At 41.1% G+C, this 12,139-nt stretch overlaps 1 protein-coding gene across 2 annotated transcripts in view; it reads left to right on the forward strand.

Moving 5' to 3' along the window:
- Positions 1-12,139, forward strand: part of LOC137335792 (disintegrin and metalloproteinase domain-containing protein 9-like) — an 80,339-nt gene that overhangs the window by 21,959 nt on the left and 46,241 nt on the right. For both annotated transcript variants that reach the window (XM_068001205.1, XM_068001206.1), the window contains exons 2-3: positions 5,046-5,161; positions 9,077-9,141. In XM_068001205.1, coding sequence (XP_067857306.1) covers positions 5,046-5,161; positions 9,077-9,141 — 181 coding nt within the window. The remainder of the gene's footprint in view (positions 1-5,045; positions 5,162-9,076; positions 9,142-12,139) is intronic.

Consider the following 12,139-nt stretch of genomic DNA (forward strand, 5'->3'; position numbering starts at 1 on the left):
CACACAAAAGGTGGTAGAAGTTTGGAACTCTCTTCCGCAAACGGCAATTGATACAAGCTCAATTGCTGAATTCAAATGTGAGATAGATAGCTTTTTGGCAACCAAAGGTATTAAGGGATATGGGCCAAAGGCAGGTATGTGGAGTTAGATCACAGATCAGCCATGATCTTATCAAATGGCGGAGCAGGCACGAGGGGCTGAATGGCCTACTCCTGTTCCTATGTTCCTATGGTGTTGATCCATGGCTCCATTGCTGAAATGTGAACAGTTTTTTAGTTTTCATAGAAACTACAACACCATAGTGGGAACGCAGCAGCAACCAAGGACAGCAGCGTTCAAGAAGGTGGCACACCACCACCTTGGGGCAACTAGGGATGGGCAATAAATGTGACCTTGCCAATGTTTCTCACGCTGAGAACAAATAACAAAAAGCAGGAGGACACCATTCGTTCCAGTGTGTCTGTGCAAGTGTGAACTCTTCAAATTCAATTCCCTTTAAATACTGTTGTAGTCTATGCCTCAATAGCCACTTGTGGTCAAGCATTCGTGTGTTTTTGTGTGTATGTGTGAACAAACTTCCAACTTTCTTCTTTGTTCTTCTGGTAATAATCATTAATCTTTGTTACCAACTCGTCAACCAGTCAAAACAATCTTTTGCTATTTATCAAATTTTATTCCAACCATGGGGGTTTTATGAGTTAAAAGTGGCGGTCTCTGTAACTGGTGATGATTAACAGATAATTCTTGGAGTCACTGCAGGGTACAGGTCAAATAGTGACTGTGAGTGTTGCAGCAACCTTTAAATATACTTAGCACCTTGCCAATGTTTCCATTAAAACATTTTTGGATACTTTCCCAATGCAGTTTGACTCAGTATCTCTTAAATCTTTGTCAGTATTTGGACAGTTTTTTTTAAGCTAAGAAATCAAGGTGAAATGCCAAGACCTATTTTGCAGGGCATGACTTCATGTACAGGAGTAGAAGAGAAGATATGGTAAATCAGGAAGTAGTGAGTTGGCAATGCCATTGTGACGAAAATGATGCACAGCTCTTTGTGTTCTCTAAACATTAACGAACACTTAGGCCAAACATTCTTCAAGACAATGCCCCTTTTAACTCATGATGTAAGGAAATTACAAAAGTATGAGGTGCGAGTTGGCTATGATAGATTGGGGAACTTTACTAAAAGGGAAGACAGTGGATAGGCAATGGCTAATATTTAAAGAACGTGTGTAGGAATTACAACAATTATTCATTCCTGTCAGGCGTAAAAATAAAACAGGAAAGGTGGCTCAACCGTGGCTTACAAAAGAAATTAGGGATAGTATTAGATCCAAAGAGGAGACATATAAAATTGCCAGAAAAAGCAGCAAGCCAGAGGATTGGGAGCAGTTCAGAATTCAGCAAAGGAGGACAAAGAGATTGAAGCTACATCATTAAATAAATTTAAAACAGAAATAGACAGTTTCCCAGAAGTAAAGGGAATTCGGGGTTACGGGGAGCGAGCAGGAAATTGGACATGAAGCTGAGTTCGGATCGGTCAAGGCCCTGTGGGTGGCGGAGTGGGCCCAGGGGCTGCGTGGCCGGGTCCTGCTCCTCCTTGTGTTCTTTAGATTTGAGGTTGGGATCAGATCAGCCATGATCTTATTGAATGGCGGAGCAGGCTCGAGGGGCCGATTGGCCTACTCCTGCTCCTATTTCTTTTGTTCTTATGCTCTTATGAATAAGAGGGGAAAAATAGAGTATGAGAGTAAACTAGCAGGGAACATAAAAACTGACTGTAAAAGCTTCTATAAATATGTCACGAGAAAAAGATGAGTGAAGACAAATGTAGGTCCCTTACCGTCAGAAATGAGGGAAATTATAATGGGGAACAAAGAAATGGCAGAACAATTAAACACATACTTTGGTTCTGTCTTCACAAAGGAGGACACAAATAATCTGCCAGAAATATTAGGAAACCAAGGGACTAGTGAGAAGGAGGAACTGAAGGAAACCAGTATTAGTAAAAAAATAATGCTAGGGAAATTAATGGGGCTAAAGGCTGACAAATCCCCAGGGCCTGATAATCTACATCCCAGAGTACTAAAGGAAGTGGCCCTGGAAATAGTGGATGCATTGGTTGTCATCTTCCAAAATTCTATCGACTCTGGAACAGTTCCTACAGATTGGAGGGTATTTAAAAAAGGAGGGAGAGAAAAAACAGGGAATTACAGACCAGTTAGCCTAACATCAGTAGTGGGGAAAATGCTAGAGTCTATTATAAAAGATGTGATAACAGAACACTTGGAGGGCATTAACAGGATTGGACCAAGTCAGCATGGGTTTATGAAAGGGAAATCATGCTTAACAAATCTACTGGAGTTTTTTGAGGATGTAACTTGTAGAATGGACAGGGGAGAACCAGTGGATGTGGTGTGTTTGGATTTTCAGAAGGCTTTTGATAAGGTCCCACACAAGAGGTTAGTGTGCAAAATTAAAGAACATGGGATTGGGGGGAATATACTGGCATGGATTGAGAATTGGTTGACAGACAGGAAACAGAGAGTAGGAATAAACGGGTCTTTTTCCGGGTGGCAGGCAGTGACTAGTGGGTTACCGCAGGGATCTGTGCTTGGGCCCCAGCTATTCACAATATATATCAATGATTTGGATGAGGGAACTAAATGTAACATTTCCAAGTTTGCAGCCGACACAAAGCTGGGGTGGAATGTGAGCTGTGAGGAGGATGCAAAGAGGCTCTAATGTGATTGAGACAAGTTGGGTGAGTGGGCAAGAACATGGCAGATGCAGTATAATGTGGATAAATGTGAGGTTATCAATTCTGGTTGTAAAAACAGGAAGGCAGATTATTATCTGAATGGTGATAGATTGGGAAAAGGGGAGGTGCAACGAGACCTGAGTGTCCTTGTACACCAGTTGCTGAAAGCAAGCATTCCGGTGCAGCAAGCAGTTAGGAAGGCGAATGGTATGTTCGCCTTCATTGCAAGAGGATTCGAGTAGAGGAGCAGGGATGTCTTACTGCAGTTATACAGGGCCTTGGTGAGACCACATCTGGAGTATTGTGTGCAGTTTTGGTCTCCTTATCTGAGGAAGGATGTCCTTGCCATGGAGGGAGTGCAACGAAGGTTTACCAGACTGATTCCTGGGATGGTAGGACTGACGAATGAGGAGAGATTGGGTCGACTCGGCCTTTCTTCACTCGAGTTTCGAAGAATAAGAGGTGATCTCATCGAAACATATAAAATTCTAACAGGACTAGACAGACTAGATGCAGGGAGGATGTTCCCGATGGCTGGGGAGTCCAGAACGAGGGGTCACAGTCTCAGGATACGGGGTATGCCATTTAGAACCAAAATGAGGAGAAATTTCTTTACTCAGAGGGTGGTGAACCTGAAGAATTCTCTACCACAGAAGGCACTGGAGGCCAAGTCACTAGATGTGTTCAAGAAGGAGATAGATATATTTCTTAATGCTAAAGCAATCAACGGATATGGGGAAAAAGCGGGAACAAGGTACTGAGTTAGACAATCAGCCATGATCATCTTGAATGGCAGAGCAGGCCCGAAGGGCCGAATGGCCTACTCTTGCTCCTATTTTCTATGTTTCTATGTAAGCAAGAGTATTTACTATGGTACGACTTGCGGTTGGATGGATATTCCTCCATGCGTTAAATTTATCCCATAGTCAAAATCACTTCCCCAATATTGACTGGTAATGGGATAATGCATAGAAGAATTTCTAGCTGTGTGTGTCTGCAAAGCTGCACAAATTTCTGAGAACAGAAATTAAAAGACTGCTCTAGTAATGTGACATGATGGCCCTTTCCAAGTCCCAACACTAAATATTGGGTTACATTTGCATTTCTAGCCATTATGTCTGAAGTATGAAGCATTTCACAGCATGTGGCAACAAGGGCTGGAGTTATTTATACAGTTGCAAATGAGAAATCCACTTGGGGAAAGTGGCAAGTGGAGAGCATTTTGAGAGAAAAGTTATGAATTGGGCCTGCTGCCTTTGTGGTCGTCACTCTTATTGTGAAACTTAAGAAGTTGGAAGCTGTAAGGCAGTTCAATTTTTTTAAAAAAAACCCTCCCCCTCACTTTTTGTTTCGCAACATTAGTAATGTGACTAAACGCTGAACAGAAATTTGGAAATGGAGAGGGTTCCTCTCTGGACAGTTGTTTTTAAGTAAGTTGTAAACAATTTTACAACACCAAGTTATAGTCCAACAATTTTATTTTAAAATCCACAAGCTTTCGGAGGCTTCCTCCTTCCTCAGGTGAATGTGGAAAGGAGGAACCGTCCTTCCTCCTGACGAAGGAGGAAGCCTCCGAAAGCTTGTGGATTTTAAAATAAAATTGTTGGACTATAACTTGGTGTTGTAAAATTGTTTACAGTTGTCAACCCCAGTCCATCACCGGCATCTCCACATCATTTAAGTAAGTTAGCTTAGTTTGATGTTCCTGTTATTTTGCAACATGATTGCTTGGGTGTGATGGGTTCATAAGGGCTGAGTCAACCAGGTGGAAGAAGGCTGGATTTGGGTAATTACTCAATTGTTTCAATGTAAGTGCCCAGTCATTTTGCAATGGAAAAAAATGGCACTTTAATCAGGAATAACATTGTACTTAGAAAAGCTAAAAAGGAACAATAAGGGTGCTACTTTTTGATGTAATGTAACCTTCCTGTAAGTATAAAGGAAGTGTATGTATGTTCAAAATAAGTTAATCCCCCCTGAACGAAAATACATTTTGATCTGTCCATGCAGCAAGGTAAAAAAAAAAGCAGGCAGTTTTAAAAACCACAGGTCATTTTTGTACCCGTGTCGAGGTTGCCCCACAACCCTTAGCCATGGCTTGAAAAATATCAATCAAATGGTGTACAAATCACATTGCTCGTTCCTAAGTGATTTAAAAACTTATATTTTGTTGCAATTTGTGAACTACATTTTACAGAATAAATTTCCATGTAAATTTTAACTGCAATGTTGCTCCATTATTCAACAAAATTTGAATTTTCATGTTCGTGCTTTTTCTTCATAGATGATTTGTATCCAACATCCTACCAAACATCGAAGCTGTCTGGCTATGAAATTACAATCCCACGACAGCTGACAGAAAGAGAGAAGCGAGATGCTGGCCAAGCTCCCTCTACTCAGGTATGTTGGAAAATAATTGTGCAGATTGACTATTAGCCTGATTGTACCAACTGTGTTGCTCAGTTTTTACAATGAAAGGGACAAAAAATGGCTTTTATACAGTGATTTTTTTTGAGGACAGGTTGCATAAACTTGGCTTGTATTCCTTTGAGTTTAGTATGTTTAAGGGTGATCTAATCAAAGTGTTTAAAATGATTAAGGGATTCATGAGGGTCGTCACAGGAGAGAAACTATTTCCTCCAGTGGAGCAATCTTAATATCAGAGCTGTCCCATTTTGGAGTGAAATCAGGAAGCACTTTTTCACACACAGAGTAGTGGAAATCTGGTAGTTTGCTAACATTGCAACCCTACCCTTTTCAGAAATGTTGTCCTCATCTGCTCCTTCAAAAAACAAACTACTATCCCACGTCTAACCTGACCTTTCTGTCCAAGGTCTCTGAACTTGTCACTGTTACTCAAGTAAGTGCTCACCTTTCCCATTTCAAGTGCCTCCAATTCAGTTTCTGACTTGTCTACACCATGATCATTCTGTGTGAGTGTAAAAATAATGTTGTTGCCCCTCCTCATGTCTCTTGACCTCTCTGCCACCTCGGTGGCACAGCTCTCTTGTGGTTCTGCTATACCTGTCGCAATACAGTCCCAAAATCTCTTCCATTTCACCTCCTGTGTCCACACAATCACCTCTGGTATGCCCCAGGACTCCATGCTTTGTCCACTTCTATTCATCATTTACATGTTCCACTTGGGTGATATTAACCACAAGCATGAAGTCAGCTTCCCCAAGTATGCCAACAATGTTCAACTTGAGTTTTTCACTGGCACATTAATTTCAATGATTTTGCTGAACTAGCTGATGGCGTGTTCACTGTAAAGTCCCAGATGAGGGACAATGTTCTTCAGCTCATTGTTGGCAAAACTGAAGCCTTCCTCTTCGGCTTCTACTTGCACCTTTTGACTCCAGCTCCAACTCCCTGGCTGCCTGCTCAGACTGAATCCAATGATATGTAACCTTGTTTGATACTGAACTGAACTTTTTACCCCACATCTGCACTGTCAGCCATGTCCACATTATTCCACCTCCAATACATTGCCTGATTACCCCACTACCTTCAAAATCCTAATTGGTGCTTTCATAGCCTCAAGATGTTGCTATTGCCAAAGACATGCGATGTAATACCAAGCCAGATCCAGGTTCAATTCCCAGTTTGTGCTGAGTTAGATGATCTCCTCTGGGGGCAGCAGGTTGGGCTGTTGCAATTGACCTCAGCACCACTAGACTGGAGAGGGCAAAGATGAGCAATGGTTCATATTTCTGATGGCTATCCAGTGATCCCTGCTGGAAAGATATGTATCAAGTGAGGACATGATTGAGTTTAACTGTGATACCACCTCAATTCAATTGCCTGCTAAGCGGACTAGAAAAACATCTGCATTTATATAGCACCTTTATCGTAGTGAAACGTCCCAAGGCGCTTCGCAAGAGCGTTATCAAACAAAATGTGGCATTGAGCCACATAAGGAGATATTAGGACAGGTGACCAATAGATTTTAAGGAGCGTCTTAAAGAAGGAGAGAGCAGTAGAGAGGCGGAGAGGTTTAGGGAGGGAACTCCAGACTAGGATGAATAATGGGCATTTGGTTGAGTGCTGCTGGCTCTTGTTGAACAATACCTCAGAAAAAGTCAGTGCCATCAGGAGAGGAGGAAGAAGTGGGGAGAAGAAAATCGAGACTGGTGGTGGCCATAAATACTCAATGTGCAGTGACATCCTGTTTTAGGGAGTATAACTAATGCTATGCATCCTGCCCAACTCTGATTCAAGTTTGTGTTGCAGCAGATGATATACTTCTTGTGGTGTGGACTTTTGACAATGAATCATTGTTTTCTTCAGTTTCATTGCATTGTGAACCAAATGATTTCCCATTCCTCTGCTAATTAATATTGTGAAGTCTTTCATGGCACGGCCCCTTGGAACTCTCCCGATAGTTGCACAAAACAAACTGGTCTGGTCAACAAGACCTGTTGTGCTTCTGACTGAGTCAATGAAACAATGCGAGGAAAACCTCTCAGACTAAAATTAAGATATGTACTGTACCTTAAACAATGGACTGCATTGTTTAGCCTAACATATAAAGTCTCTAAGCCTTCAAATTTTGTTGACCTATTTTCCGCTATGATATCTTAGGAATTCATTGATTGCCACGCGACCTTCAGCTGCAGTAAAAAAAACTGTGGGTTTTATTACGAACATCCAAGCACTTCAAGCTGTTTTCATTTATTTCTGTTTTATGTCTGTACAGGAACCTATTGGGCTTGACAGTCATCCAAAAACCACATGTGACATTATACCCCACAAGTGATGAAGTGCCTTGTGTTTTGTTCAAAGTGTAGTTGGCATATTCCTGCAATGGACCCTCTGTTTTTGTGCAATAACATAATAGTCAAGTCCTCAGATGTAATTGATTTGGAAAGAGGGGCTTTCCTTGATGTGCATGTTATTTTTCCTCAATATTTATTGCGACTCTGCTCAAATGGTCTTGAGTAAACTTTTTTTTTGTTTAAAATATTTTGAACATTTTTATTGAAGCTGCTCTGTTTGTTATTTTCTTGGCACCAACCTTCAAGTAATATCATATTCAGCAGCTGTGTTACTCGTTGCTGTTTACGTGGCAGAAATTAGTCAGCAAGTGTTTATTTAATAAATAAAAAAAAGAACTTGCATTTATATAACCCTTTTCATCAGCTCAGGATGTCGTTAAGCGCTGCACCGCCAATTAAGTATTTTTGAAGTGTAGTCACTGTTGTAATGTAGGGTAATGCAGCAGCCAATTTGCATACAACAAGGAGATAAAAGTCCAAATGATCTGTTTTTAATGATGTTGGTTGAGGAATAAATATTGGCCAGGACATTCCCTTGCTTTTCTTCGAATAGTGCCATGGGATCTTTTAGTCCACCTGAGAGGGACTCGGTTTAACGTCTCATCCGAAAGATGGCAGACGGGACCTGGGTTTCACGTCTCGTCCCACAGACATTGCAGTACTCCTTCAGTACTGCACTGAAGTGTCAGCCTGGATTATGTGCTCAAAGTTTTGGATTGGGGCTTAGACTTGCGATCTTCTGATTCCCACACATTTTATTTGCTTTATTGCTTTTATTTCCCATAGATGAACAAATAATGCAGTTCAGTAATATTTGACACACAGTGCAGATTTGCCAAAAACTGCTTTAAAATCCACTGTGGTTGCAGAGTTGGTTCAATTGGTAAATGAAACTTGCCACAGATGCTAAATGAGGATTAACTTGGAACCAATTCTTTCTAATGATTGCACCCATGGTTTGTATTAAAATGGACAGAAGAGGTCAGTACAAATTTTGTGGGAGTGAGGGGGAAGACATTTTAAAACATGGCCGCTTTGAGATAAAGTACACTGGAAATATTCCAACAAAAGGTTTCTCTTCCTCTCTTCACATGTTTCATTCTTGAGAAAGCACACAGCCTGGTAGCCTGCTTCCTGGACTCTGCCGGTACCGCTCTGTTACCAGCTGGAAATGTGTCAAAAGGGACTTGCTACTCCTATTGAACCCCTCTCCTCTACTGATTGAGATCAGTTACTCAGCAAGCAAACAGTTATAGTTGTAAGCCCGCATGGTCGTCAGGTACAAATTTCAATACCGTTACTACCATTGATGAGTAATCCCAGTGTTACAGGATTCCATTAAACTAGTATTTCCACTGATTTTTTTGTGTCCAAGTCAGAGGTTTCAATTCAGCCTTTTTCAGCAGATAAAAGTTTTTCCTTTAATTCTCATAAGTATAATATGTAACCCATTGTAGGTTATTTTGTCAATAAATGATTTATTCCATTCTTAAAACAATATGCTAAGCGTTGATTTTTATTGTGTTTCATGCCTCAGGACAGACTGTCATATGCCATTCAGGTGGAAGGCCGTGAGCACATCATTCATCTGAAGAGAAATGAGTAAGTATTGTTTTTTCATATCAACAGTGTTGGGTCTTTGTTTTGTGTCTGTTGGTTAAACCCACGTTTACAAAGATGACTCTATTCCTTCTGTGATACCACAGTCATAGTTCCAAAGGGTTGAAAGACCATTCGTCCATCGTCAGATTTTTAAAATTTCCTCTTGAGACGTGAGTGGCGCTGCTGAAGCCACAATCGTTGCCCATCCCTTGCTGCCCTGAGAGGGCATTAAGAATCAACCACGTAGTGCCAGTTGGAAACCAGAGTGGATAGGGATGGGTAGTTGACTTCCCTGAAGGAAGGGCATTAATGAACCAGATGCTTTTTTTTAGATTAATTGAATTCAATTCACAACTTACCATAGTGAGATTTGAAACTTTGAAAGTTGTTAGTCCAGTCACAATGACAACTACATTACTGTACCTCTTGATTGGGGAATGGTGCTTTGGACAGAAAGATCCAAAAAGGGAAAAATGAAGTCGTCCCCACCACCGCCACCACTACTTTTTTCTCATGAAGGGAGTGACTTTCCTTGCTAAATACAGTTCCACAGGCACCAGCCCTCTGAAATCTAACTTGCATCTGAAATGCAAGTTGTTGTTGTATAAACAACAACTTGCATTTATGTAGCAGCTTTCACATAGTAAAACGTTCCAAGACACTTCACAGGAGCATTAACAAACAAAATTTGACACCGAGCCACATAGAGGTATTAGGACAGGTGACCAAAAGCTTGGTCAAAGAGGTAGATTTTAAGAAGTGTCTTAAAGGAGGAGAGAAAGGTAGAGAGGTGGAGAGGTTTGAGGAGGGAATTACAAAGTTTAGGGCCTAGGCAGCAGAAGGCAAGGCAGCCAATGGTGGAGTGATTAAAATTGGGGATGGGCAAGAGGCAATAATTGGAGGAAGGCAGAGATCTCGGAGGGTTATAGGGCTGGAGGAGGTTACAGTGATTGGGATGGGCGAGGTCATGGAGGGATTTGAAAACAAGGAAACAACGTTTGCCAGCCCTGGGAGCGACTGCTGCTAAGCGATGGCGGTAGTCACAGATGAAGCCAGTCTTTGGCTGATATTCAGACGTGCACTTTCCAGCACTGTCACTGCACAGAGATTAGAAGCAGGAAAATTTGCTGATCATTTCCCTACTGCATTTCCACTCCCAAACCTGTCAAGAGCAGCTAATTGGCCACAGATTGGCGACTGAACTGGTGACTGCCTTGGTCTGGATAATTCAATCCCACACCAGTCTGTGCATTTTCCAATGAACATACTGAGACCTTGTTAAAAATAGTACATTCTTTTAATATTACTTCAGTGACATTAAACCATCTGAACTCTGGTTTGCTGAAAGACACAGATAGGCAGATCCACCAGGGTGATGGACAGGATTTTTTTCAGTCTTAAGTTATTTAGAAGCCTTTGAAGAAATGGTGCTAAAACAGCACAGTAACTCATAAGTAATCCATTTCTGCTTTAACAGTCTGGTTGTTAGTCCTAAGTTGTCAGTGCTACTGATCAGGAAGTGAGTAGGATATTATTGAGTGCTTGTTGAAGACTTTAAACCATCATGTTTTGGTCACTCGGCTAATTTCATGAAGGTGATGATGTCTTAATTTGATTTTTTTTCTCCTTCTTGGGAGACAAATTTTCTGCTCACGAAGATGAGGGATATTTGAGCTGGAGAATGGAACAGTAACAGTTCATTTTCTAGGAAGTAATTGCGTCAACAGCTTCCAGGTCAGGCTACATGTGTCTGGTGCAGGGTAAAGCTCCCTCTGATCTACTCCAATAATATGCTTTGATTGTACCCTCAGCAGAGTATACCACTCTCCAGCTATGTGAGAAGTTTCTCAACAATTCCCTTGACCCAGATTTGTTTCAAGAAAAAAACTCCATACTGACTCAACAGAGAAGTTTGCAGGGTCTAAGATCTCAAAACAGCATTTCAAAAACACATAATTACTACTTCTTCCAGGCACATGGTTCAGACAGAAGTATATCCAAGCTGGTTTTTAAATGCCTCCTCATTAAATACTATAATTCTGCTCGAGTTGATTGTGTTGCAAAGGATTGGAACCTTGGCCAATGTTCCCTCTCCCCAAGCCTGTCCTGTTGTTTAGTTAAAGAACATGCATGAATCCTTGATTTTAAAAATAAGACCAGGAGGAGCATTCCCACCTTTTGTACTGAATGGTGGAATTACAGGGATATGCAGAGTCCTATAATCCGACCACTTCACGGTCGTGCTGGTGTAAGAGTGAATAACTAACTACGTTATGTATGGTTAAAAGTACACAGGCCTAATATAGACAATTGTTATAAATTGTCGCCCTCACATGATATTTAAGATGTTACTGTGATGACTGTTTTCTGAAAAAATTTCAATTAAGAGGGGTGAATGTGCAGTCTTTTGAATATTTTTGTTGTATTGCCTCAAGTTATCTCCAAATTACCACCATGTGGTGTGGTGTTTGTTTTTTTTAATTTCTAAGAACAAAAAAAAGCAGATCTCAAATAGCACATTTGCAAGTTTTTCCTGAGATCTCCATGCTCCACCCCATCCAACCCATTGTCATGATCAGCAATGCTGAGGCCTCTCCAAAATACCAACTGGGATGGGAAGAAGGTAAATTGCATAAGACTTCAGCCTAGATTTCTGAGTGTTGCTGTTGGCAAGCAAGGAAAATGAAGCTTCACAAGATCATGTTTTGAAAATAAATGAGAGATAACGCACACTTTCCAGTGTTAATGAGACCTTGGGCTTGAAGTATTATTAAAATAAGTTTTCTAGTTTTATTGTATGTTTTTCTGGTCATGTAATGGTGAATAGTGATGGCTCAGGGGCTGTGATTTGACAGTAGCTAGCCAGTTGTTTGGAAACTTGTTTTTTAATCCATTCCTGGATTCTGCGCATTGCTGGCATGGCCAGATTTATTGCCCATCACTTGTTGCCCTGAGAAGCTGGTGGTGGCCCTTTCTTTTGAACTGCTGACGTCCATGG

Source organism: Heptranchias perlo, chromosome 20 (genome assembly GCF_035084215.1).
Source record: "Heptranchias perlo isolate sHepPer1 chromosome 20, sHepPer1.hap1, whole genome shotgun sequence".
Taxonomy (NCBI): domain Eukaryota; kingdom Metazoa; phylum Chordata; class Chondrichthyes; order Hexanchiformes; family Hexanchidae; genus Heptranchias; species Heptranchias perlo.